The sequence below is a fragment of the Catharus ustulatus genome, chromosome 11 (assembly GCF_009819885.2).
Source record: "Catharus ustulatus isolate bCatUst1 chromosome 11, bCatUst1.pri.v2, whole genome shotgun sequence".
Taxonomy (NCBI): Eukaryota; Metazoa; Chordata; class Aves; order Passeriformes; family Turdidae; genus Catharus; species Catharus ustulatus.
Window position 1 is genome coordinate 5,434,477 of NC_046231.1, and position 27,274 is coordinate 5,461,750.

The 27,274-nt window shown below is 39.5% G+C and overlaps 1 protein-coding gene across 3 annotated transcripts in view; it reads left to right on the forward strand.

The window, feature by feature from the left end:
• ANKRD27 (ankyrin repeat domain 27) overlaps positions 1-27,274 on the forward strand; it is a 56,578-nt gene that overhangs the window by 21,664 nt on the left and 7,640 nt on the right. For all 3 annotated transcript variants that reach the window (XM_033069919.1, XM_033069920.1, XM_033069921.1), the window contains exons 2-25: positions 268-398; positions 1,358-1,468; positions 2,116-2,272; positions 3,784-3,938; positions 4,244-4,303; positions 4,395-4,448; positions 4,533-4,598; positions 4,677-4,753; positions 5,113-5,234; positions 6,113-6,191; positions 7,030-7,162; positions 11,726-11,818; positions 13,039-13,166; positions 13,617-13,699; positions 14,453-14,568; positions 15,309-15,401; positions 15,776-15,973; positions 16,284-16,343; positions 16,457-16,576; positions 20,004-20,048; positions 22,804-22,926; positions 24,665-24,862; positions 25,887-26,006; positions 26,516-26,677. In XM_033069919.1, coding sequence (XP_032925810.1) covers positions 297-398; positions 1,358-1,468; positions 2,116-2,272; positions 3,784-3,938; positions 4,244-4,303; positions 4,395-4,448; positions 4,533-4,598; positions 4,677-4,753; positions 5,113-5,234; positions 6,113-6,191; positions 7,030-7,162; positions 11,726-11,818; positions 13,039-13,166; positions 13,617-13,699; positions 14,453-14,568; positions 15,309-15,401; positions 15,776-15,973; positions 16,284-16,343; positions 16,457-16,576; positions 20,004-20,048; positions 22,804-22,926; positions 24,665-24,862; positions 25,887-26,006; positions 26,516-26,677 — 2,655 coding nt within the window. In that variant the 5' untranslated portion in view covers positions 268-296. The remainder of the gene's footprint in view (positions 1-267; positions 399-1,357; positions 1,469-2,115; positions 2,273-3,783; positions 3,939-4,243; positions 4,304-4,394; positions 4,449-4,532; positions 4,599-4,676; positions 4,754-5,112; positions 5,235-6,112; positions 6,192-7,029; positions 7,163-11,725; positions 11,819-13,038; positions 13,167-13,616; positions 13,700-14,452; positions 14,569-15,308; positions 15,402-15,775; positions 15,974-16,283; positions 16,344-16,456; positions 16,577-20,003; positions 20,049-22,803; positions 22,927-24,664; positions 24,863-25,886; positions 26,007-26,515; positions 26,678-27,274) is intronic.

Below are 27,274 nucleotides of genomic sequence, written 5' to 3' on the forward strand. Positions count from 1 at the left end.
TTAGACTCCAACACCTGGAAGACCTTAAGGAGACATTGAGGACAACTGTGATTGGAAATGTATAATCATGGGAAAATATTCTGTCTGAATAACTTGTAAGCAACTTTAGTTAGTAGTTAAGCAATGCCATTGTCTGCTTACGTCAAGACCTGAAACTGCATTTTCCTTTCAGACAAGGAGAATCAAACTGCCTCTAGGTATTCCCAAATATTATGTTTTAAGAGATACCATGTATGATACATCAACTGTTCTCCATATGTATTTTAGAACATCCCCTTGGAATATCTGAAGTCCATATGGCTATGTATGATGAAGATATCTTGAAAAATCCCTTTTATTTGGCCATTCAGAAGCAACGTCCTGATTTATGCAGCAAAGTTGCCGAGCTCCATGGTATTGTAAGTATGAAATAGTACATTTAAAAGCTGCTTAGTAAATAGTAGCTATTTGAATTTAAGTCGTGTCTGCTATGAAACATATAAAGATTAGTTCAAGCCTGCAAAACTTGGAAATGAAGCAGAACAATTTTTAGTTTAAGTTGAATGTTATTTACTAGTATGGACCTCCTGATAATCTTGCACAGTAGTAAAAAGCTAAGGTTGGTATTGTTTCTAAACTCTACAGGAAACTTATTTGCTTTTCTATGAACTGATACTACATATTCTCTCAAGCTTAAAACTTAAAAGGGATTAACCTTTTGAAATGGCTGGTGGACAAGCAGTTACTCATTTGAAAGCATTTTACATAGCAGAATAAAGCTATTAAACTCACCTGGCATAAAAACTCCAGCCCTTTATATTTACTAATCTGAGTGTTTTGTGATTAATTTTCATTCACAATTAAGTATGTAGAGACTTAATTAAACGTGGAGGTTATTGTTACCTGATGATAAAATTTCATTCTAATTAAGAGTTTGTCCCAAATTGCCAATCTGTTGGCCTAAACCCAAGATGTTTATCTTAGATATTTTTCTTTCTGATGGATTTTCATTTGAGTTTGAAAATATACTTTACTTTTTTACTAACTGCTTAATTTTAAGTCATTTTTTGTCATTGAGTCATTTGTGACTGGCGCTAAGTAACTAAAGATTACATTTACTTCCCTTAGTGTTGTTTGCCTCAGTTGCATCTGTCAGCCTTTTTCAGATAAGTTAGTAGGTGAAATTTCTGGGTTAATTGTCAGACTGTATGTCTAGTGATAACCTTTCCTTTTTATCTAAATAAAAGCACCTATTGTTCCTATATGTTTACTGTAAATATTTATAAGCCAAATTTAATTGCTTGCCTCTTAATGGTATTGATCTATAGCTGGTAATACAGAGCATTTCTCTCTTAAGCATGATTTAACCTTTTTTTAGGTGCTAGTTCCATGCAAAGGAAGCCTTTCAAGCAGCAGTCTTTCTACCTGCCAGTTTGAATCTTATGTTCTGAAGCCGCTAGAAGAAAATTTTCAAACCTTAAATGGAAAGGTATTTCTGTTATCTGAATGTAGTTTGGGGGCACTCCAGTAAGTGAGTTGCTGCTGCTGCTGACTGATTGTGTGAACTAATGGTTACAGAATAGGCAAGCAGGACTGACACTGCATAGGATCCTAGGTTTTTCATTTGTAATTTTGCAATACAGTCTGAGAACTTGGACATACAACTTGCACTTGAAGTAGTTTGCAGGCTGCCATCTGGATCTTCCTATTCCAGATATCTTTACTGGAGTTGCTGGAAAAGAAAGCCAGGTGTGAGAAATACAGACAAGGTGTGTGGTGTTTTTGTGAGGCTGGGCTTAAGTCCTGATCTGAAGTAATTTCCTTTCTACTAGAAGTGCTCTAAAATCTGCAAACAAGACTCTGGTGATTGTCTGAAATCTCCTGTAGCAGTAAACTTGTAAAAGAAGTGGCTGTAAGCCAGGTTCAGACAACCATTGCACAAAGAAGGAGCTTTTGTTTCAGTGTCAACACAGAATGAAAATGTGGAATTTCTCCAATTTGAAACTTTCTTGCCTTGCAAGTTTTTCTCTTCTCCCCCCGCCCCCACTTTGGAAATGTAACTGTGCAAGGCAGAAGCCAAAGAGTAACTTTTTTTCTTGCAGTTTGACACTTGATCTGCTCTTTGTTTTGTTTCAGGAGGTCTTCATACAAGGAAATCTCATCATTCTAGGAGCTGGTTTTAATTACACTCTCTCAGTACCTGTTCTCTTTGAGGAAACCTTTTACAATGAAAAAGAAGAAAGCTTTAGTATATTGTGCATAGCTCATCCATTGGAAAAAACAGAAAGCTCAAGTATGTATTGGTGTCAATTTGGTGGCTGCCTTTGCACAGTGAGCAAATTAGTGTTTGATGTGCTTAATAAACATGTTCATTCTGGAAAGCGTTGGCTTGGTTAAAAGCCCCTGGCATTTGTGAGCTACTGCAGAGAAATATGTAGTTGCTCCCAGCAAAACTAGTGCTGAGACTGGGGCATAAATCCTGTAGAATTAAGAATCTTCTGTGAACTACTTAATCCAGCATGATTTTTCTTAGTTGTGCTCAATTTAGTGCTGACTACTTAAAAAAGGGATTTAATCCTAAATGTGACCATGTGTGTCTTGAGATGCAAGGTGGATGCACAAAAAAATGGAGAGGTAAATTCTTTCATGATCACTTTGTAGGGGGATTGAGGTTATGTGGCAGAGTTAGGTAGCAGCCTCCTGATGGTGTCGCAACTTATGAAGTTGAATGCCTCAATTTTTGTCCTGCACTGAAAGTACTCCTTGAGGCTGTAACACTGTTTTCAAGACTACTGTCAGTACTGTAAATGTTAACAGCATGTCCTTGTGTACTTGTATAGCAATCTGTGTTTACTAATTATGAAGAACAGAGGCTCCTTAAGAAGCTTAGAAGCTTCAGCTTTTTCTGAAATAAAAACATTAGTCTTCCTAAATAAATAAGAATATTTGAAACAAGTGAATGCAAAGATAAATAGTACTAGGGTAGTGTGAAAGTAGTGCTGTGAGGGAAGTATGGAAGACTTTCTGAAAAAGATACACCAACCCAGCTGCCATTCATATAGCCTTGAATTCTGTAAGTGTTAATGTATATTTCAGAAGTCATTCTTATGATGTTCTGTATAGCCATTACTTAATATAGTCATATCGCAGTCTTTCAGAAGTGAAGGAGTTTCTAATTTTAAAAGTAATTTGAAAAGAATGATTTAAGCCTCTTATTAGCTGGCTGCTTTTGACTACAGATGAAAGATTTGCCTAGAAAAAATTTTTGGAAAAACAGCAGGAATTCTAAGTGAGGGATTCAGTTGTCTTTTTCAGAAGAAAAGTGGATTTGCTTTAGTGTTGCTTTTTGTAACTTTGCTCTCCCATTCAGAGAAAGCATGTCTAAATAAAGAATAGCTTATGTAAAAGTCAAAGATGGGATTTTTGCAGCTCACTTAAAGCACCCTGACTTCCTGCATGGGCACTCTCTCAACTCTAATGTGCTTTTCTTCTGCTTTCAGGCTTGACTTACACAACTCCTAAGCTGAGTGCATGTGGTAATAAATTATCCCAGTGTAAAAAAACAAGTGAAATCTATTTTAGCTATTCAAAATAAATCCACGACATAAAAAGCAGGGGAGCCTGCTCAAATGGAGCACATTAAATTCTTTTAATTGAAAAGGCAATACCTCTAGCTAAAGGTGCAGTGAGCTGAGTTCATGTTTCAGTGCACACAAGCTGACTTGTGTGTATATGTAGGGACAAAATTTATTTTAGCGTGCATACAGATTAAGCCTATATGTTAATTCTTGGCTTTTATTTTAGGTGAATCTACAGCTTCATCAAACTCTTATTCTCTTAAAAACATTGAAGATGTTAGAGAGTTCTTGGGAAGGCACTGTGAGAGATTTGATAAATACCTAGGATCATTCTATAGAACATTTAAAGAACACGAAAGGAAAAGCCTCCGTCACTACATAGTCAGTATCTTCCTTCCTATGGCTAACTTGTTAAGTATAATTCACTTTACTGCTACTGTTATCTTTGCCTTATTGAGCTTTTCTGTGTCAGAGTAGCTTAGAGTTGTGAAAGGGGAGGAGGGAGAAATGGTAATTCACATTCAAGAATTGTACTATCTGAACTGTTTAGTAAATGTAATTATTATTGCTAAAACTCTTACCAAACTCTTACACTTTGAGACAGAAGATTGACTTTACTTGTTTAGGCTTTGTTCCTTCAAGTCCCATTAACCCAAATCTGATGGCTTTTATCTTTTCTCCCCTAGGATTCTGTCAATGCACTTTATACCAAATGTCTGCAGCATCTTTTGAGAGATTCGCACTTGGTAAAGACTTACCCCTAAATACATAGTACAGTGTTACTTAAACAATAAATTATCTGACTTTTTCTTGCTGTTTATGGCTTTGCTTTTCTAGAAGATGCTTGCAAAGCAAGAAGAGCAGATGAATCTGATCAAACAAGCAGTTGAAGTAAGCATCTGAAATGAAGGAAAATAATTAGTAAGCTGTTTTAAATTCTCCCTTTCATGCCTAAAATGCTTTTTTTTTTTACAGATGTATATCCATCATGCTATTTATGATTTAGTCTTCAAATATGTGGGGACGATTGAGGCAAGTGAGGTAAGTTTCTTTGGTTGCTGTATACTAGTGATGTTCATCTAAGGCATTTAAAAAACCTGTTGCCTTTCTATTGATTAGGATGCTGATTTTAATAAAATCACGAGGAGCCTTCAAGACCTGCAGCAGAAAGACATTGGAGTGAAGCCTGAGTTCAGGTGAGAGAGATGATCATGGATGTTTGAAGATATACTGAGATCCTGTCTTAAGCAGGATCATGCTAGCCAAAGTGTCTTCCTTCAGACACTAGCAAGTTTTTTTTGTATACTTTCATTTGAGATGTAAAATCAAAGCTTTTCAAGTGTCATAGGAGGACAATCTTTGCATTGATAGTTGTCTCCTTTACTTTTATGTTTTTAAGTCATCTACAGGATACAGAAATACAGTGCACTGGGAGTAGATATGGGAATATTTTGGAACAATTCTTCAATTCAGCTCTGAATAACTTAAAACTTGGGCTTTGGACACCTGCAGAGGAATTCTGTATGCTAATCATTCCTTTCTAATTATTTTGTAGTTTTAATATACCACGTGCAAAGCGAGAACTGGGTCAGTTGAACAAATGCACTTCCCCTCAACAGAAGCTACTTTGTCTGCGTAAAGTTGTACAAATTATTATGCAGTCTCCAAGCCAAAGAGGTCAGTAATTAGTCAATTCCTAATTTTAAACTTAAACAGCAGACACAGAGCGCTTCAATATATAAACAACTGCTTGGAGACCAGTTGGGGATCAAACACAGCTGAACTGGACTCTCTAAGATCTCTGAATAGGGCAAAAGGGAAGGGGAGTGAGGTGGATGTCAGCACTGGTTCCTGTGGGCTGAGGTGGGATACTGGGTTAGCTTGGACATGTAGGTTGCTCACATCTGCCAGGACACTGAGGGTGATCCATTTTAAACACTGGAGATTGCTGCTAGATCATTCTTGTGTATTTGTCCATGCTTCCCTTGACATCTTGAAATTGATACTCCTGAGATGCATCTTTTGCAAAATGCACTGTTGGGTGGGGCCAAACAAATGTGCTGCTGTGGATTACAGAAATGATTCTGTGATATGAAAGCACAGTCCTCTTAACCTGGCATTTACTTTACCTAGCTTAAAAACAGCAGATACTTCTACAAAGCAAATAGAGTAGCACAGTGAATTCTGCTTTCCTTACTTCATCTCTTCTCTAGGAAGATTGCTGGGTTATGGGAAAATATATCAACTTTGAGCATAGTCTTTGCCCTCAAAAATTTCAGAAGTCTTGAGCTAATGCTCTGGCTCTTGCTGTGTGGAAGGGAGGGATGCTAGTCAAATACTGCAGTGTGTACTGCACAAATTACATCTTTGTGTTGGCTCCTGGCAGATTATTTCAGTGAGAGACTGAGAACATTTGGAGGCCTGCCCTGGGCTCTCTATGCATTCTCCATTAGTAGAGCTGGCCCTAGTCTTAAGAGGCAGAACTTCAGAGTTACTGCTCTTGGTTTGAACAGTGACATGACTAATACCAAATGTGAATATATTTTTTTTTTTAGTTAACATGGAAACCATGTGTGCAGATGATCTTCTCTCTGTTTTGTTGTATTTGCTCGTAAAAACAGAAATCCCAAACTGGTATGTAACTGTTTTGGCTATATAGAACTCCTTCCTACCATCTTGTGTAGTGCTGCTGTAGGGACAAATGTTTCTGAACATACAGTAATAACTGTATTGTAAGTGTAAGAGGTCCCATTGAAATGCTGAAAAATTTTTATAGGACAAATAGCAAAGATGTGTTATATGTGTAGCTAAATGAAGCAGCTATCAGGAATGTGCCTTTGTTTTGAGTCTCAACCTAGAAAAAAGTTTTAGTGGGAAGCCATCTCTGACCAAACCTGCATGTCAATACAGCCTTACAGAGTGGTTCTCTCTCATGTGTGTTGGGAGCTGTGACACCTTTATACATGTCAAGATTTGAGGCCATTCTTACAGAGAAACTAGATGTGAATATTTAATTACTTCCTGCTAGCCTGCACCATTGTCTCCTCATTTTCAGTAAAAGTCTATCTGAACCTTCCAGCTGCACCTGAACTGATTCTCAGTGCTGCTATATCCTAGATCTCTGAGTTTAGAATTTGGCCTTTAACTTTTAGCTATCACTGTGATGCTTATGGTGCTTGAAGCATTGCTTCACTCACTTCAAAGATGTTAATCTCCCATTCTATTGTCCTTATCTCATTCTTCATATTCCTTCTATCCAGTTAATAACTTTTCATTGAATATTTAAGAGATAAGTAGAATTCTGATCACTCTGCAAGCTCAGAACAGCCATATTGGTGGCCTAACAAGCTCTTTAGAGGCTTTTTCCCAACTCACACCTATTGTCTGCATGGATTGCCTAAGATGAGCTGCAATATGCCATGCTAGTGTCTTAGTTTTAGTGGTTTGTGGCTTTAACTTTCTTTTTTTCCAGGATGGCCAACTTGAGTTACATAAAGAACTTCAGGCTTTGCAGCTCAGTGAAGGATGAGTTGGGATACTGCCTAACCTCGATTGAGGCTGCAATAGAATACATACGACAAGGCAACCTCTCTGACAGATCAACAGTAAGCTACTCTTAAAGTCTGTCAAAAGCCTGTTTGATAACTTGTAGTTCTGTGTACCATTGTGGGTGTAAGGCCAGCCACAGGATACAAATAATTAACATATGAATTTCCTTTTTTTGCTTAAAAAAAAAAGTAGAGGTGACTACCTGAAGCAAATGCTAAATTTACCGAAATATTTTAATCAAGTCCTATGTACCAATATTTGTTCATTGTATACTTGAGGAAGTACTTAAATGTCAAGTCTGTCTATTCATATGTTAGAGGAAAAATGACGACACTGTTTTTTACAGATGAGTCTCCAGTATGTTTATCTCCTGTTTGTATTCTACCATGACCGTGATGCAGTGCAGTTCTTGGGAGCAAGCACAGCTTAAAAATTTTGTGTAGTTTTAAAAAGCTTAGCTGTGTTAGCAGAATGGAGATAGCAGTGTAATTTAGAATTATTCAGTAAAACTTGATACTGGAAGAATTCCGAGTGTTTGCAGTGTGAGTTACAATGCTGCACTGAGTTGATGGCTTAGGGGGATTGCAGGGCTGTGATCAGGTGCTGTTTGAAGGTCAAATTTGGCTCTTGGGATCTCTAACCTGGCGGGGCAGGAAATTTGTGGATGCATGAGATATTTCCTTCTGGGCAACTAGACCTGCTGTCAATCTGGTCACATCCCTGCAGGCCAGCTAAGGGTGATGCTGATGTGACTTTAGAAACTTCTATAATTTAAGAACTTTGTAGATTATTTAGTTAAGGAATCCAGTCTTACCACTCCTCTAAAATTTTCTACTGTTGTAAAACTAGGTTTTCCTGAGCTGATGTGGAAATCAAAAGAAGTGAACTTGGAACCAGAATGAATTCAATGTGTCTCAGTCTGCCCTACTGCAAAGCACTGGAATCTAACTGCAGGGGCCGGAATAATGGTTCAGTGTGCAGGGCTTGGGATGGGACAGCCTGGGGCACTTTAAGAAGCACTTAATGTAACATTTTGGCTTCTTGCTGTTTTTGGTTTGGTTATTTTCTGGGATTTTTCCATGAACTTGTTGTGCAAGTTTGTTCTGTACGCTCAAAAAAACTCCACAAACCACCAACACTCTTTCATATTGTGTAAAGAGTGGTATTTCATGTCTGTAATTGACTTATATTTAAAAAAAATAAAGATGTTAGTTTAAAAGAAACAACCTGCTCTACATGATTTTGCTTCCTGCAGTCACTTGGCTGTCATTCACAATCAATATAGAAAGAGCAAATCTGGTGCTCTGAAAGAAAACTGCAACCAAAGTAGGATTGTCTTCCACAACAATGCCAGCAAGCTAAGATAGAAAATACTACTCTTAAATTTCTAGAATAAAGACTGTTTCCTATTAAATGCCTGATCCTGTCCCTCTTGGTGTAGCTAAGGATGGCAGCTTTTATACTAGGACTGCATTCAGGTGTTGTAATTTAAGTGCCACTTTTATTAAGGTACTGTATTTCTTTGGGAGGCACCTGTCTTGAAAGATAAACTATGTTTTTGAGAAGTCTAAATGAGGACTTCGGTGTCTGCACCACGAGAAGAGAAAGCCATAAGTGTTTCTGCCCATGCTTCAGCTGGATCAGCTCCAGACCTAGAGAACTTCATCACTTTAGGGTGAATGTGCAACACAAAGTCCTCTTTCCTTGGAGTCAGCCTGGCTGGAAGGCAGCAGAACCCTGAGGATTAAGTGAGGGACAACTTGCCCTTAACACTTCTGGAAAGAAAAGAGCCAGACCACCCTTTTCTCCAGGGTAGGAGAAGGTAGCCCACAAAGAAGAGACTCTGAGGGAGAAATGGAAAAAGAGTAATGAGAAGATGGAGGAGCATTGCTCTTCATAAAGTTACCAGTTGAGATACTTTCTTTAATCTCTGGTAAAGGAGATGAACTTTAAAGCAGCAGCAGCTGTCATCTTGCTGCCCTATGATTTCCTTTTCCAGATTGTGCTGGAAGGGGGTGTGGGATTGAAGTGAGCAGGACCATTGCTGTGCCCTAGGGCTTCATTACAGCCCCTTATGTGGTTATGCTTAATTTTATAGCTGGCTTCAGATGGAGCTGCTGGCACTGAGTAATGCTGCTGTCCAATCCCTAATGAAGCTGACTCCAGAAAGAAACTCAGCAGGGGACTAATGTACCCTGTGGGATAATGGGCATGTTCTCACCCTCATGTCAGTAAGTGAATTGCACTCAGGACAGCTCTTGCCAAATCCTTTTACCCAAGGTCATGCTAGTCTTTGTGAGACAGTTTGGGAGGAAGAGAGGAGCCTGTAAAACATGAGAGTCAGTTTTATTTTCTGAATTGTCAACATTATTCAATTGGAATTTTTGTTAATAAGTACTGGATACTAGCTCATTTCTGTGCACAGCTAATGTGGAGTAAGGCTCTGTAGTTCAGAGGGCGTCAAGTGAGGTATAAAAAAGTAGGGAGTCGGAGCCAGCCATGAGGGAGTAGGCAGCATTTTGTTTCCTGTATGGGAAGAGCTTGAGATGGGAAAATGATCCCTACTCTCTCTCCCCACCAAACACTTTATTAGCCTTAGTTTGTGCTCAGGAGTTCCTCTCCTGGTCTCTGCCACCTGTCTTTCCTCCAAGTCATCAGTTGTAAGCTGTGAGAATGACTTGTGTAATGAGCTGTCCCAAGTACATTCTTGTAGGTACAAATACTCCTTTACATGCTGTACGGTTAGATAAAAAAGGTCATTAATGTTTGGTTGTGTATTTTCTAGAAAACACTTAAAATAACTGAAAGTCCCAGTCAAAGCACTCTCTTTTTAAAAGAAATACAAATTGTTGGGCTGTCAGTAAAGCTGGTACCAGTGAGTTCTGACTTTGAAGGCCCAAACTTCCTTAACCCTAGAGTGAATATCTTATTCTCTTGTCATTCCATGTTTCACTATTGAGGATATGTGGTTTCACCTGGGTTTTTATTCTGATTATATAATAAATATATACTGCTACATTAGGGTTGCTGTGTCATGTGATTCTCTTAAATAATGATTTCATTTGGGGCACACTTCTTTTAGACACTCACACTAGAAGGAGCAATAGTAAAGCTACAGTTCTTGCTGATGGTTACTTAGGTTCTCCACAGTGAAAGCATGAAGCTGTCTGTGACCATCCACACTAGAAAATCTGATTAGACATTAGGAACTTGTACCAGCAGTCTGATTTTTGATCAAATATTTTGTAGAGAAGTTATTCCTGTTCATAGTGAAGAATCTAACCAAGGAGACTAGTATCATATGCCTTGTAATTCTGAGAAGATATGCCCTGGGTATCCTTAGCTAAAGCACTGCAATTTGAAAAGATTGGTGAATATTTATCACCTTTGTGTATCTAAATGCAAACACCTTCCTGTGAAGTACAGAGAAAAACTTTCACCTCCAGATCTTGCAAACATGTTTTTAATGATGTTATTTACTGAACTCTTAAGGGTATTTTTGGACAGCTTTATGAGAGGCATCTGTGTTGATTTTGAAAAATGAACAGTCTGATTTCTAGAAAGTATTAACTCAACTGATCTTGTTTATTTGCAGTTTGCGAGGCTCAAATTTCATGCTGACTTACTAATGTAAGAGTGGAGTCAGGCTGGTCTTACTCATTTGCATCTGGTCTTGACAGACTTTAATTGCAAAAGCCATAGCCCAGATCCTAAACCATCAAAGCTCGCCTGATATGTGGGTGTGTGTCTTAAATGCAGTGGCTTTCTGTTTTATGGAGGCTGAAGTCTTTCCATTTGTAGCAAGCCGTTATCCTACAACAGCACCACTGCCAACCAGAAGCAGCTATGGATGAGAACCAACCACAGGCAAAAGTTTCCATCTGCATTCTTAGAAAGTGTTTTCCTTAGGTTGTTTTATTTCATGGGAAGGCCAGTGCTGCCATCTCAAAATCTAACTCCACAGTTTTCACCTGGTTTTGGAGGCATTTATATTGTTTAATGCATCCTGAAGTGTATCTTTAGTTGTCCCAGAGAGTAAGTACTGATGCAAGGGTATGATGCTAAACTGTATCTACTTAGCTCAAACAAAGTAGGAAATACTACATGGATGGATCTGCTGCAGAGCAAGGTTTTGCCTGGTACAATCTTTTATTTTTCAGCCAGCAGCAGAAAGTTTAGAATTCTTTGAGTCAGAGTTGTATCTGGATCATCTTTTTAGTAGCCATTGGACATGTTTTATTTGAATTTGTCTTAATTTCTCCTCTTGAGAAAGCTATGTTGTAGCCCTTACAGTTCATGCTGTCTTTAATAAGTATTTTTTAGTTTTGCTGTGTTCTTTTTTAGATGGTACAGCCATAATTTCATTAATGTTAATTCACGGTGAATTTCAGTAAAGAAATATTCTGGTGAACATCTACTTCTTATTTCTCTAAGTGCCTAGTCTTTTATGTCTCAAAATCTTAAAAGTGAAACTGATTCAGATTTCACATGTGTCTGATAATTCATACATAGTAAATAAGTGTTTAATAGTTTAAAAAGTTAATTCTACTGTTAGGGTTCTGCACTTTTGCCTTTGAATGACTGTATAGATAACCAATCTATCTATTAATTATTTTCAGGAATCTGAGAGTCTGTGTGACAAGCTGCTCTTAAGACAAAGGATGAACTTGTTGTCCCAGATGTCTGCTGCACCAATAGACTGCTTGTTTAAGGTTAATAACTTTTATGGCAGAATATGTATGTATTTGCATATTTCATGTTTATATCCCTCCTTTTCTGCAATTTTCTGGAATGTAATGAAGGGTTAATTGCATTAGTACTGTGAAATGTGTTTTAGTAGATGCTAAAAGTGTCTTTTGAATCAAGTACAGTAATTTCACGACCATAAGGCGCACCGGACTATAAGGCGCACCCCCCGGGAGCTGGTAAAACTCGCAACTTTGTAGATCAGATAAGGTGCACCGGACTATAAGGCGCACTTTTGTTTTTGCAGTGAGGCCCCGCCCCCAGCTCCCCCCACACGGTTGCTGGCCGAGGCCCCGCCTCAACCTGGCAGCCATTGGCCCCCGGGCCCGCCTGTACCCGGCAGGGGCGGTGCCGCGGGCCCCAGGCCCGCCTTCACCCGTGGCACTGCTGGCTCCCCCCGCGGCTCGCAGCTCGCACTTCTGGTTTGGCAAATTTCGCAACTTTGTACATCATATAAGGCACACCGGACTATAAGGCGCACTTCCGGGTTCGAGGGAATATTTTAGTCAAAAGGGTGCGCCTTATAGTCGTGAAATTACTGTACATTTGTGCCAAAGCCTTGCTAACATAATATAATCTTATGGATTTCAGCACATTTTATGTGAAATACTGAAGCAAATGAGGATGAAGTCTTACTGCTGTTGGTATTGTGTGGCTCATTTAGTGCACAGATGTGATAATGCTTGTGTCTCACAGCTTTTAGTGCTTGAAATTGGAGGAGTTTTCTGAAATAATTTAAATGTAGTCACCTGACAGCTACTTCATATTATCTGTTAATCTCATACTGTCATTCTAAAAGAATTTTGCCTATACAAGGACACAAAGCAGAGCTTCTAATTATATGTGTTCACAGCTTATGGCTGGAGACTTAGTAATTTTATGGACATGTTTTTGCACAGAGGGAGCTCAATTTCATGATTGAGTCTAAAGAGGACAATAGGAATTGTTTTAATTTTTTTATAGAAAGTGAAGTAAGCCAAGAACAGTTTCTTTTTAATACTGAATGCCCATTAGAGCGCTTTGTGCTGTGACATTGTTCATTTCTGCTTTCTAATGCTTGAATATGTCTTTCATAATCAGTGCCTTTCATTTTGTGCTTCAGTAAATTACTCTTGGCTTTTTTTTTTTTTTAAAGGAGGCCTTTTATATTGGTTTCTCATTCTCTCTACTCTTGTTTATTTTGCAGCATATTGCTTCAGGTAATCAGGAGGAAGTGGAGCGGCTGCTAAGTCAAGGTGACAGTGATAAGGACACTGTACAGAAAATGTGTCACCCGCTGTGCTACTGTGACAAATGCGAGAAGCTGGTTTCTGGGTGAGCACTCTTCACCCTACAAATGCATAGAAAGCTGTGTGGAAGCCTTTCTCTAAGATTTGCTTCAGAAAGTCTGCTGCTCTTGGTTATAGAGGAATTTGGTGGCACTTGGAGATGTAGTAGAGAGTGTGTGTGTATGTGTGTGGTTTGAAAAAACAGAAGAAATGCTGAGAGCAGACAGAAGCCTTTGGAACCCACCCATTCTGTGATGGAGCCTGTGTTTCCTTTGGTAAACATTGTGTTTCTTCTCTTGAATCAAACTTACATATCTGGGACTAACCCACTTCTCTTAACAAAATATAAAGTTCTATATAGAATATTTTGTCAATGTAAAAGGATAAAAAGTTCAAAAATCAGTTTTTTGTCATCCTTGGCAGCTTTTCTCTTTCTCTCTTCCTTCCAACCACCAGCTGGGTAATTAAGCTGTTTTAAAACCATTGTATTTTAAAGGAAACTGAATGACCCTTCCATTATCACCCCCTTTTCCCGAGATGACCGGGGATATACTCCACTTCACATAGCTGCTATTTGTGGTGAGTGGGCTTCGCGTTCTTCACTAGTGCTTCCTACTCCTTTTGCTTTTGTATCTTTATGTCAGCCTGTTTTCCACCTTTGTAATAAGGTTGGAATTCTGCATTAAATTGTTTTTTTGCTTCTGTGCTATTGAAATTTTGCTGTTTCTATCTGAGCACAGACAAGTTGTTGTCGATTCTTTTAAGCTCATTTTCTTATTGCTGAGTTACTCTTTGTTTGCTGAGTGTTTATTTTTGTCATAGTGACTACCACAGTGGTGTGTTCTTCAGTTTTGAAGAAAAGTAAAAATGTGTCCTCAGAAACCAGTCTTGTTTTAAAGGACTGGCAGATTGAGAAAGGGCTTTTCTCTTTCCTGCAGCTGGCTATGCATTGTAGATCTGTAATACCTATATTGCAATGTACGTTATTGTAAACTGCATAATTTCTTTTATTAGAAACTGTATTGTTTTCTTAGTGGGTGGTTTCTTATTTATAATTTCCTTTTGTTATTATATTGAATCCAAATATTTTCTTTTGTTACTTGTAGGTTTACAAATATACTTTACTTTTAGCTGGAGGTTATTTTACGGGGCTTTGACCTTGAGTAATCTGCCACAAAAAACCCCAAATACCAAGGCAGTGAATATGCAGTATATGGAATCATAGTATGCAGAAATTCAGGATATCTTGGTTTATAGTTACTGTTTGAATTTGAAAATTGGCAGTGTTCTTGTGCAAAGTTTACTCCTTTCTTTGAATGCTTATTTTCCAAGGTCAAACTTCCTTAGTGGATTTACTCGTAGCCAAAGGAGCCATTGTCAATGCTACCGATTACCATGGTTCAACTCCCCTTCACCTCGCCTGTCAGAAGGGATATCAAAATGTTACAGTAAGCACAACCCCTAACCTAAATAATGCATACACGACTCCTACTAAGTTCTTCTACTGGCACTGTCATTTAGATCTTCTGGGGAGCTTTTACCAGAACTGTGTAAGCTGTCAGAATGGAGGATCTTTCATCATTGTAGTTTGCAAGATATTTTTTCTTCTACTGCAAGGTTTTCAGCCATTGGTTATAACCAACTGGCAGCTCTGCGTACCTGATAATTCATCCACTTTATTAATACCAATGTCCAATACATAACACAAATGGAGAGCATCTCTGCTCTTGCTTGAGACAGAACAGCCATTGCAGTCAGTGGACTGAGTTAAATGCTTCAGACTTTGTTTAGGATGGACTATGTAACTACAGTACTTATTGTCTACTTGAATTTAATGTATGTGATATTCTTCAATTAGCATTGTTGAAATCAAGCTGTGTCTTAATTGGCTTGCATAGGCTCTTGAAATGTGAGGTAGATGATGTTGTGAATATATTGCAGTGTTTGCTGCAATAGAGATTTAATTTTTTTCAATTAAAATTCTGAATATGTAAGAGGAGACTTTTTGATTCTCCGGGTAGGGCACAAACAGTGCTGCAGTGCCAAGAGGGTGATGTCTGAAACAGGAGGCAGAACTAGTGTCTCCTGAAGTGCTTCATCATGCCAGAACCCTAAAGGAATCTGCAGAGCAATAATTGTATATTAATTTTTTAGTTACTTGAATGTCTACTTTTGTTTTTCTTTTAAGCTGCTCTTATTGCACTACAAGGCAAGTACTGATGTTCAGGACAATAATGGAAATACTCCACTTCATTTAGCCTGCACTTATGGTCATGAAGATGTAAGTAATTGTTTTGTAACAAACCAAATGGGCATTCTACTGGAATGGAATTAAACTGATGCAAATTAGCACTAAATTTACATATTTTTAAAGAGTAAATAAAATTATTTGAAGGCTAAATTGTTTCGTGCTCTAAATAAGGACTTTATTTGGTAGTTTGTAATGATTTTTAATGTGAGTTGACATTAAAGATAGCAGTGCTTTGCAAATGTAGTTATTTAAGTGTTTATTTAATGACACTGTACCACTAAAGTCTGCTCTTTAGGTAATGGGTTACATGAGCAGCAGTACAAACAAAACTTTTAGGATTGTGCCTGTTATCTGAACTGAGACACAACACTATAGATTACTGATAGCTTTCCTTTTCTTCCCAGTGTGTCAAGGCTTTAGTGTACTACGATGTGCATTCCTGCAGGCTGGATATTGGCAATGAGAAGGGAGACACTGCTCTGCACATTGCTGCTCGCTGGGGCTATCAAGGGATCATAGAAGTGCTTTTGCAAAACGGGGCAAACCCAGAAATTCAGAACCGCATGAAGGAGACTTCCCTACAGTGTGCATTAAATTCCAAGGTATTCCTCTTTATCTTCCAGCCAGATTTCTTTCTGATGCAACACCTCAGAGGTGTAAATGTTCACTGCTAATAGGGTTTCACTGTTAAAGAGAAAATTCGTGTTTCACTCTGAGAAAGAAAGGTCCCATTTTAACTCCAGCAGCGGGAATGCATTCTGTGGGATAGAACATGAATTTGCAAATGGGTACTTTTAATCCTCTCAATCATAATCTGTTACTAATTATTAGATTGTCAACTAATTTGTGTTTCAGTCAGTAGATTCCTCTATAAGTGGAGTTGCATTGGTTCTTTTTAATATTTTTATGCAGATTTTGTCATTGATGGAATTAAACTACCTAACGTTTGAGAGAGGACAGAGTGCTTCTGAGGTAACAGCCCATGCAAGTTGCTAAACTATTTCTTGCCTATGCTTAACCTCCTTAATTTGATATTTAACCTTTTCCAGTTGTTTGATTTTTATATGTTTTTTCCCAACTGCAAGTCACCGCTTAGGTCTCCTCAGCACTCAACAGAAACTTTCAGCAGAGGATCCTCTGTCTCAAGCCTGTCATCAGCATCAACTGATATAAGGCAAGAAGAAGCAAAAAACAGTTACAAAGAGGTAAGTCTAAGATAGAGGTTTTGACAGTAAGCAAAGTGAAGGAAGCTAGAAGAGTGATAATTTGCCACAGATTTTAAAGTGCTTTTTCAAGAATAGTTTTCTGTGTGGTTTGGAAAATGGTAACTGCTGTCCTCAGGGACTTGTCATCTCAGTACTTGAGCACTTATTTTTGTGTGGTTTCAACTGCTCTGTTGGTTATTTCTGATGAAAAATTGACACCATCTCTGAAGTAGTTGTTCCTATTTGTTGAAGTTAACTGTCTAATTTGAGAATTTGTTGAGATTTGTCAAAATGCAGTCAGTGCCCCAAGGACCTGTGTGTTCCATCCAGGAATTAGTTGCCGCTGGTAGCTGACAAAATCTGTCAGGGAAAGGAGACTAGTACAGGCAGTCTGGCAAACAACAAACTGGAATGTTAAGACATGCTTTCAAAATAGGCATGGGAACCAATTTTTAATAAGTGAAGTAGTACAGACTATATATTAGATATCTTGCATGTATGTGTTTGCTGCTTTTGCTTTGTCCACACTGGATGGCATCCTCTGAATATTTTTCCTGTGAGATATCAGAGCCACACTTCAACCCCTTCCCAAGACTGTCATGCTACCGCTCATTCTGATGCTTCTGTTTATTTTTCCTAGTCTGCCTATTCATTTTTTTTCCTAATTGACCTCCTAAGTATGTTTGTTTCTTTCAATATCAGCACTACATTAGAATTCTTCCTTTTCCTGCTATTAAAAGGTTCTTCTCTTGTCAGAAGTTTTAGTTTTCTAAAAACATTGAAGAAACACAGCAATGCAAATTTTGACTGGACATTATGATTTCACACTTGAGTTGCTGTGTGAGAGACTCAGTGTAGGGCTGTACCTCTCTGTTTGTACAGAGTCAAGCACTCTGAAGAAGTTCTTGTAGAATGAGGATTTGTTTTTCTTTGAAGAAACAAATTCGTCACATTCAAGTGCTAAGACTGTAGTTCAAACCAGGGGAAAAGATTACAAACTGCTTACACCTGAGGTCCTTGGGGTTAATGAGCTTCTCTGTAATCCAGCTTTATTTCTGTGTGCCAAGTTTCACCTGGGCTCCCTGCTCAGAAGTAAGAGCCCGGAGCTGGGAGAGCTTCATGAAGGAAATAATGGGAAACTGGTATAGTCAGTTTTCTAGATTTCAAGGCTTAAGTATTTGGATTAAGGGGGTTTAGTCAGACCTTTATTAATCAATACTCTTAAATGAGCCAGTGATAGTGGCTTGACTGAGAAAAGAGAAAGTGAAAGAGCCAGGATTGTAAATTTGGGACTTGATCTGTTGTAACTAAAATCTCCAGGCACAGTTTCTGTTTAGTAGCTGAAAAGCTGGCCATGCAGGTGAATTGTAGTAGATTTGTTTCTTCTATTTTTGCTTTTAAAGGAAGGTTCTGTTCCATGGAAGAGGGAGAAAACAAACCGGAAAGATGGAGAAATGGATGTAGTAGACATTTTGCCCTAAGTGCTCTTAATAAATTATCTATAAGCTGCATAACAAATGTTGTACCACTGCTGGGGCCTAAGGCAGCTTTTAGTCCTTTAAGAAAGTTGTTATTTTTGGAAAGAAATTACAGAGCTTGTGGGTCACTGCTATTACTGTTAGGCCTCTTGTATGGCATAAGATGACTCCTGAAAAATCATTAAGACCTTTACATTCTCCAGTGACATTATCCTGTATGATTAGGGGAAGTTTAGGGGAGGCACAGACCTCCCTAGTGTATATAGTCCATTTTAGCTGTATGTGTGCAGAGATTGGGATTCAGCTCACCCAACTTCTGGAAGACAGTTGTCTTCACTTCAGACATCTATTTGTCCTCCTTAGTCAGTGGAGGGAAATTAACTCCAGAGAGGAGTTGATCTCAGATATGCTTACTTTGACCTGAGTTGCACTGAGGTGTTGTTTGTTGATTGCATTCTGTTCTGCAGAGAGGGAGTTTAAATGCCTGGCTGAGATTTAGACAGTTGACTTTTAGACATTTAAAGTTAGGAAAGAAAAATCAAAGAATCATAGATTTTGCCTGGAGTGACCAGTGCATGACTTCAAGAACCTTTATCCTGTATTAGAAAGGTGGTGATAAAACTTAACTTAGCATAAGAGGTAAAAATGGAGAGATTTAATCTGGCATCTGATCTTTCAGCTGTTTGTTTCCTGTTCTTCATCTAAAACCCTGAAGAAAGAGACCAGAGCAATAAAACACAAACTTCAGTCTCATTCTTCCTTGTTTGCCTTGCCAAGCACCACTATCACACTCAGCAAGGTGGTAATTTCCATGTGAAGGGTGAAGCATGACTGAAGCTGTCACTCCATGACATCTTCAACTTGCAAGGTGTTCCTTACTATTGAAACAAGTATGCTTACACAGCAGCATCTTTGGTCATTCTAGCACAGTGTGGAATAATTTGTTACAATGCTGGAACAGACTTCCACAAAGCTTATTAAATGATTCTTGATACTCTGCAAAGCCAGGTGAGTTGTGAGAGGACTGATGCACTCTCTCTGCCCTTTTGCTGGCATCTTTCCTATTCCTGTCAGGTTGCATCTCCTTCATGGGAGAGTAGAGAATTAGAGAAGTGAAGAGACAAGTTAATCTCCTGCTTTCACAAGCTACCTGAGGGCTCAGTGGAGTGGCACCAGTGCTCTGCAGAGCACCTTCCACCTCTTCCTCCCTCACGTGTCTCTTCTCCTCCTGCAGAGCTCGTGGACAGATCACCTTCACCCAGCAGTGGAGCCCTGGCTTGACCTAACACTTAAATGGGCTAATGCTGGTGCTTGTCCTAATGCATCCCCTTTGATATTTATACCTTTCCAGATTTTAAGAAAACAAATTTCACACTTACAGTCAAGTTATATTTGTAAATATTTGAGTTTTAGCACAGGATTAAAACAGTTAACTGCAGATGTAAAGGTAGCAATTAGAAAGCATCTTTTTAATCTTAAACTGTTGTTTCTCAAATAGCACAGTGAAACCTGCCATCGTTTGTAGCAGAGAGTAGCTCAGGAAGAGTCCAAAGAGTATTAGTGTATGTTAGGGTAGGAATTTGCCTCGAGCAGGGATTTTTAATGTCAGGTTCACACAGAAATGCACAGGGCAGCTGCTGCTGGAGCAGCATAATAATATATATCAGCTTACATGGCTTTGTATATGGGTGGGCCACAAATCCTCAATTTAGGTAAGTACTGTTTAACTAAGCAAGTCAGAGAGCATCAAATGGCCACAGGCCTTGCGCAGATTTTCTGTTTCATAAAGGAAGAAGGTTTTTCCTTTACAACTTTATCAATAAATATGAAATGGGCCAACAGTAATCCTACTGCATGAGCTTAGGAGGTTAGCAAAGGACATGGGATTTTTTGTGTTCAGCTTAATACCAATACTAACAAAGCAAATAAATCATTTTCTTCATACATAGGTGGAAAAACTCCTGAGAGCAGTTACTGATGGAGATCTAGAAATGGTGAGTGTTAATGTGGCTGTTGAATTTTACTGAATTCCGTTTTATCTCGTTCAAATTGAGGAAGTTTCTTGTAAATAGGATGGAGAATGCTTGGTAATGGGTAATAATCTCATGTAAAGAGGAAATTTAGGTGACCCTAGTCAGCACAGAGATGCTATTTGTGGGACACAAAACAATGTGTAGTTTGGATTTCACTTCAAATAGACAGCTGATGGCTATAATAATACCAGTGATGTTCTGTAATTTTTTATTTATTATTGCCTTTATTCGTTAAAAAATAAGATACTTCCAATGTCATTCTACTGAAAAATTGAACATGATGCAGGAATCCCTAGGAGTTTCGCTTTTGGAAATGTGTATAAGGCTGTAGATTTCTTGATTTTCTTGTAGTTCACAGAACAAAGCCAAAGAGCTTTATGAGAATGCAGGTTTGCTCTGCTGGGTGCATGTTCTGAAAAACCTGTTTGGGTTTTGTTTGTATCAGGAGTTACATATGCCAATGAAGCCTCACAGACTCATCAGAAAATAGAAAACCCAGGTTACAAAATATGTGCCATGTTAATACTGTTTCTCTTATGTTTTATTCCACTGAGATGATAGAAATAATTTATCAACTGATAAAGCAAAGAACTGCTCAGTTGTTGTGTACAAATTATTATCCTAGTTTACAATGTGACTTAATACAAGTAATTATTTCTAAGCCAGCTCTTAAGTAATTTCAAGAAGCAGTAACATGTGCAATGGCGAGATATTTGTCATCTTCCTGGCCAGTGGTAAATGTGCATGTTAACTTTGTATTGCAGTTAACTTTCCACCCACTTTGTAAAAATCTAACCTATGTCAAGAAAATTAAATACAGTGCTATAACTTGCAGGAAAATTAGTATCTAGCACTGCTCAATAGAGAGCAACAATGAAAAGCATATAGAAATCCAGTCTGTGCATTCAGATGACAGAATCATTTAGCTTTTGTGGCTTTTCTTTCCTCCTTATGAAGTTCATGTAAAACTGTTCATAATAGGAGAATCACGCTACTGGATGACAAAGGTTACAAATTGTATATCTATTAAAAAACCAAGAGTATTTAAAAACTCTGACCTTTTTCTGACAGCCTGAGGTCTGTCCCCATGGAAACAGCCACAGCAACCAGGTCATTAGGGCTGCTGTAGAGTTTTGCTGTGCCAGCCAACTGAGGTTTGCAAGAGAAGGCATTTAAAAAGTGCTGTGAAACTGGAAGATTTTAAAAAATTGTAAACATTATGATGTAATTGGCATTGTCTCAGCATAGCTTCTGGATTTGGTGCTCTCCTTGTACCTAGCCTGTCCAGAGGAAAGGATGTGTGCAAATCTTCCACAGAAAAAAGGCAAATCTCTTGTCTGAAATAAGTGTTGTGGAGCAGCTGAAAGGTTGGAGTGAGGGTACAGAGACTACAGCTAATATTTTGACAAAAAATACCTTTAAACCAAGAATTACAGGCTACTGCACTGTAATTATAGAGATGGGCACAGGAGTAGTGTGTCCAGGTTTTTGGGAGACACTGGTATCAGTGTGTTGGGGGCTGTGCATTGGATAATGAGAGCAGCAATATTGGGCTGTCACAGGAGGAGGAGGAAGTCGATTGTGAGAGTCTAGGTAAGTCTGCAGGTAAAGGGGGAAGTGAAGTAACGCTTCTGCTCATTTTAGACAGATACAAATGTGGCAAGTAGTAAAGCTTTGCTGAGCTGGCCTTCCGTTAACAGGCAGGCTTGAGAGAGGATTTCCTTTACTCCAGAGAAGAACGTGGAATTTGCAGGGAAAGCAATAGTCTGTGAAAAACATCCCTTTTCAGGCTCAAATATGTTATCATTCAGAATCAGGTATAGGGCCCTTCCTGGCTGTCCTAGGATTTTTTGTAGCTACATGTGTTTAAGTGGATAGGATATGGATGTGTTTTTTTTCCCCAGAGCTTAGTGGTGAGGAGCAGAACCTGTGACAAGTGTGAGAATAAACAAAGTGGGAGGAATGTCTCAGAAATCCCCCTGTCCCCATTCCCTTGCACTACAGCTGTAGAGATCTTGGCTTGGTCCAGTAGTAATGGAGACTTGATACAGTCACTGCTAATTCTAAGATGTCTTTAGTGAAATGTAGACTAATGAATTTCAAGATTAAAATGCACTGCTTAAACAGCATTTTTTAAAATGAAATGTGATGTAAAATTTACATGCCCTGAGCATCACTGTTTGCAGGTTGTGCATGAATGCCCTGAGCCCTAAGACTTCCCTGAAGGGCCTCCCTCTCAAAAATGAGGCATTGTACATTGAGGAAAAAGTGAAACTGTCCAGCTGCTGAGAAGTGACAGACCTAAGGAAAGCCAGTGCCCCTGCAAAGTTTAATGTTGTCATCCCTGTCATTCCTTATGTTCTTTAAAGCTAAAGATGAAACAAAATTCACATTGATAAGAGTTAGTACAAATCATCTGAGCTAAAAGGATTTGGAATGTTCAAGAGTGGGTGAACACTGAAGTTGTGATTAGGCAGCAGGAAGTAATTTATAATTCACTTCACTGCTGTACTTAGAGGACTTCTAGCTGCTTTGTCAACCATAACACTTGATTTTTTAATTTGGCCTATGGGCAGCTGATGGCATGAGTTAGCTGTTTGCTCTTCCTGAGATACTCTTATGTGTGTTTGTGCAAATCTGACTTGTCTACATATGCAGATCTGTTAGGACATGGGACTTTTGGACTCTATAAAGAAGGACTTGCTTTTTATGCCAGGTCCGTTATCTCTTGGAATGGGTGGAAGAAGACTTGGAAGATGAGGATGATACAGCCAGTACATCAAAACCAGAATTCTGCCATCCCTTATGCCAGTGCTCAAAATGTGGACCAGCACAAAAGGTTGGAATGTTCATTCTGTAAAAAGAATAATTTATATTCATGTAATGTAAGTTTTAGCTCCAGGGAAATAGCATTCATATTGCCCAGCACCTCTGGCTCTGTGTCTAAAAAGAAATGAGCTGTATGCAGATTTTCACACTTCATCTGATGCTATGAAATTCTTCTTTTATTTAATTGAACTGTTAAAAATTTTGGATACAGGAAAAGTGTTCATGGACTTGCTTAATGTCCAATGTATTGAGGAAGTGTCACAGTTTGCTTTTAGGATATGTGGAGTGCTGTCAGGAAGTTTTGGACAACTGTGAATAAACATTCTTTTCTAAGTCTCTGGTTCTCTTTAGTTTACACTGCTACTGGCACAGCATATCTGCTTACCTGTTAGTAATCAGTTCAGCAAGGAATACCTGCTAATCCCAGAATCCCTGTAATGCTGATAAAGTCTTTTTTTTTAATTGCGTGGCATCTTTTCTACAAGCCATATCTAAAGCCTCTTCAGAGATTAGATACAATTACAATGGTTTTCTTTTCAATTGCAAAGATCTTCTTCCCCCTAACTTACCACACGTGAATAGAAAGAGGCTTTACAATACACTCTTTTTATGGGTTGTTTTGGTTTGTTGTTTTTTGGGTTTGGGTGGGGTTTTTTGTGTATGTATTTTTTGTTTGGTTTTGTTGTTGTTTTAAATAAGGAACAATTGTAGCTTTTTGGAGATAGAAATTCCATAACTTGCTTCTGAAGGTGTACATGACTGGATAAGTCATTGCAAAAAAAATCCCAATTACAAATTTTCAGTTTATTTGCTACTTTGAGGTTAACAGCACTGTGAGATAGCTTAACTTCTATGTTCCCCACTGCCACCACAGTTTATTTTGTGCAGGCTGAGTCTGCTGTTGTCCTTAAATGCTTCACATTCACACCGTGCTTTTTTCTCTGGTAAGGGGTGTCCCTGTGCCCTCAGGACAGAGATCATGTGCTAAAGATGTCAGAGCTGGAGACCAAAGCTCATTTTATTGCTGACAGGGAGGGGAATGGCATCTGCTGTGGAATTTACTTGTCTGCTGAATGAGAAGAAGGAACTTTTAATTAATCCTAACCCCTGTGTTAGGCAAGCACAGAATGAAAAATTGTGCACCACTGTAAATGTCAGCCAGCCACAGTTTCCAAGAGGAGTGAAAGAGGATGTTCTGTACTGCTGGGTAAACTGTCCTCCAGGTGGTTTCCTTATCCTGACTCCCCAGGGGAGTCTGTTCTCTGCTTCCAGATGAATTAAATTAATTTTAGTTTGTATCCTTATTACCCCATGTAGCATTAAGGGGTGTTTACTGTCTGTCTCAAAGAGCATAAATATCTGTGTAAATGAAAGTAACTCATTAACACTGCCTCATATCCAGTAAGAACATCCTAACAACTGTATAAAAACTTCCAGTTTTACTTATGTCTCAACCTGTGCTGCTTTAGCCTCTTTTTAATATCATGAATACTTTGCCTGGAATTGCTCTCTATTAAGTTATCATGTTGGATGAAAAGAGATAACAATAAAAGTAAATTTCTGTTGAAAAATACTACCAAGCTGCTGTTTTACTGACTTTTTCTGAAGGCCTCAAATTAAGCTCTAGCAGAATTGCTTGTAATGCCCATCTGCCTGTTTATATAAACTTAGCAGGTATTTGCCTATTTCATTAACTAAAAACAAAGCATGAATATTTTGACAGCTTTATTGTGTGTTTTCCTCCACAGAAGTTTTCCAGGATCTGTGCCAACGGGCTGGGAGTGAATGTTTCAAACCAGGATGGTTTCACCCCTCTGCACATGGCTGCTCTGCACGGCCACAGAGAGCTGGCAGCTTTGCTGCTGCGCCACGGTGCCAATGCCAACACCAAGAATGCCCAGCTGGCAGCTCCCCTGCACCTGGCCTGCCAGAGGGGACACTCCCAGGTAACTCTGCCCTGGCACACAGCTCACTGGCACCTGGCACCCAGAGAAAGCTGCCTGGGCAAACTATCAACCACACCAAACTAGGGACAGAGAGAACGAGTTTGGCAGTGTGGGTGTTTGTTTTCAGTGTCTAAAATCTCCAGATGGAAAGGAGAACTTTGAGCTGAAATAGTTTCAGTAGACACCTTTTCTTTATAAATTACTTAAAATGCAATGGTGTTTAATAATTCGTTTTAATATAAATGGTTTAATGCAAGTGGTGCAAAAACCTTCTGTCGTACTTCAAATGCTTTAAACATCCCTTGTGCACTGAATCTTCTGTGTACATTCCTCTGTACCTTCTTCTCTAGGTTATGTTTGTGTCTTGGTGTCTTCAAAGCCACACTATTAAATAGTGACTGTATTTTCAACTCCTTTAATTAGATCATGAGCTGAGTGGAGCTTTGAGGCAGCAGATAACTCGTCCCTCCCTTCAAGTCAGGGAAGCAAAAAGCAATGGAGTAGAAGCATAAGCCCATGGGAGGGAAGGTGTGAATGCTGGAGGGAGAGTAAATGAGATGGGAAAATTACAAACATGAAAAAGCAGGGGCAGGCAGGCAAATGGAAAGATGCACAAAAGCAAAAAAAAGGATTTTAAAAATAGGAGCTGAAGACTGCAGGAGGGAAAAAAGAGGATTTTAAAAATGATGGGAAGATAAAAGCACTAGGGAAGCAAGAAAAACCAAGAATACAACCCAGAGTTGCAGGTTAATTCATGGGAGAATTATAGATTAGTTCATGGGGTAATTAGAGTATAAAGAATTTCCAAGTGTTGTGATGAGTTTGGAAAAGGATGCTGCTGCTGTGGTGGTTTGGTTTTTATATTTTGTTAAGTTACTGGTTATATTTGTTTTTCAGACACCTTGAGTTTTATTTTCTGGCCTTTCTTGTAGCTGATTAAATTTTTCTTTTTTAATAGCAGGTGTTAAAATATGAAAATTAGTCTCATACTCAGTAAGAGTAAAGTTGTTGCTTCTTTCAATAGGTGGTCAAGTGTCTGATAGATTACAATGCTAAACAAAATAAAAAGGATATATATGGAAATACTCCCTTAATTTATGCATGCGTGAATGGCCACTATGAGACTACTGTCCTGTTGCTGCAGGTAAGATCATTGAAGACAGTCTGTTCTGCTAGTATTTCTCATGTGATGTCTGTGCTTACCTAGTACTCGGGATCAGTATTTTTAGTTATGCATTTCTCTGTCAAAAATATTTGGGGAAAGAAATAAGAGTTTTTGTTAACTTACTGCTTTCAATCCTACCCCTTCACAGATTTTAATTAGATAAATATTACCTTGCTATTATTGTACAGGTAGCTGTTTGAATGGAACTTTTATGTGGCCAGTGACGGGTTTTCTTGCCTGGGTTTCTATCACATGGGGTTGGGGGTTTCTTAAGTACCTCTAAAGCTTGGAATGTATAATAGGTACATGCAAAAGTAAACTGAGCTGATCCATGGAGCTGTAGCTATGAGATGGGGCACTGACATGCCCAAGTGGGTTCTGGTTGCTGTGCTGGCAGCTGCCTCTGGCTGCGTGCAGCTCTGGGGCTGCTGCATGGCTCAGGTCCCTCCTGCCATCCTAACTCGGATTTGTTTCCCTTTGCTGTGCAGCACGGCGCCTCTGTGAACCTCTGCAATGCCAAGGGCAACACAGCCCTGCACGAGGCCGTGGCCAGCAGGAACGAGGCGCTGGTAGCCCTGCTGCTGCAGAACGGGGCCCTGCAGCACCTGCGCAATGAGTGGAACTGCACCGCTGCCGACTGCGCTGAGCCTGTGAGTGCTGCACCGGCCTGGCCATGGCTCACACCAGCCTGGCCCTGGCTCACACTGCTCACACCAGCCTGGCCATGGCTCACATTGCTCACACCAGCCTGGCCCTGGCTCACACTGCTCACACCAGCCTGGCCCTGGCTCACATTCCTCACACCAGCCTGGCCCTGGCTCACACTAGCCTGGCCCTGGCTCACACTGCTCACACCAGCCTGGCCCTGGCTCACACTGCTCACACCAGCCTGGCCCTGGCTCACGTTCCTCACACCAGCCTGGCCCTGGCTCACATTGCTCACACCAGCCTGGCCATGGCTCACATTGCTCACACCAGCCTGGCCCTGGCTCACATTGCTCACACCAGCCTGGCCATGGCTCACATTGCTCACACCAGCCTGGCCCTGGCTCACATTGCTCACACCAGCCTGGCCATGGCTCACATTGCTCACACTAGCCTGGCCCTGGCTCACACTGCTCACACCAGCCTGGCCCTGGCTCACACTGCTCACACCAGCCTGGCCCTGGCTCACATTGCTCACACCAGCCTGGCCCTGGCTCACATTGCTCACACCAGCCTGGCCCTGGCTCACATTGCTCACACCA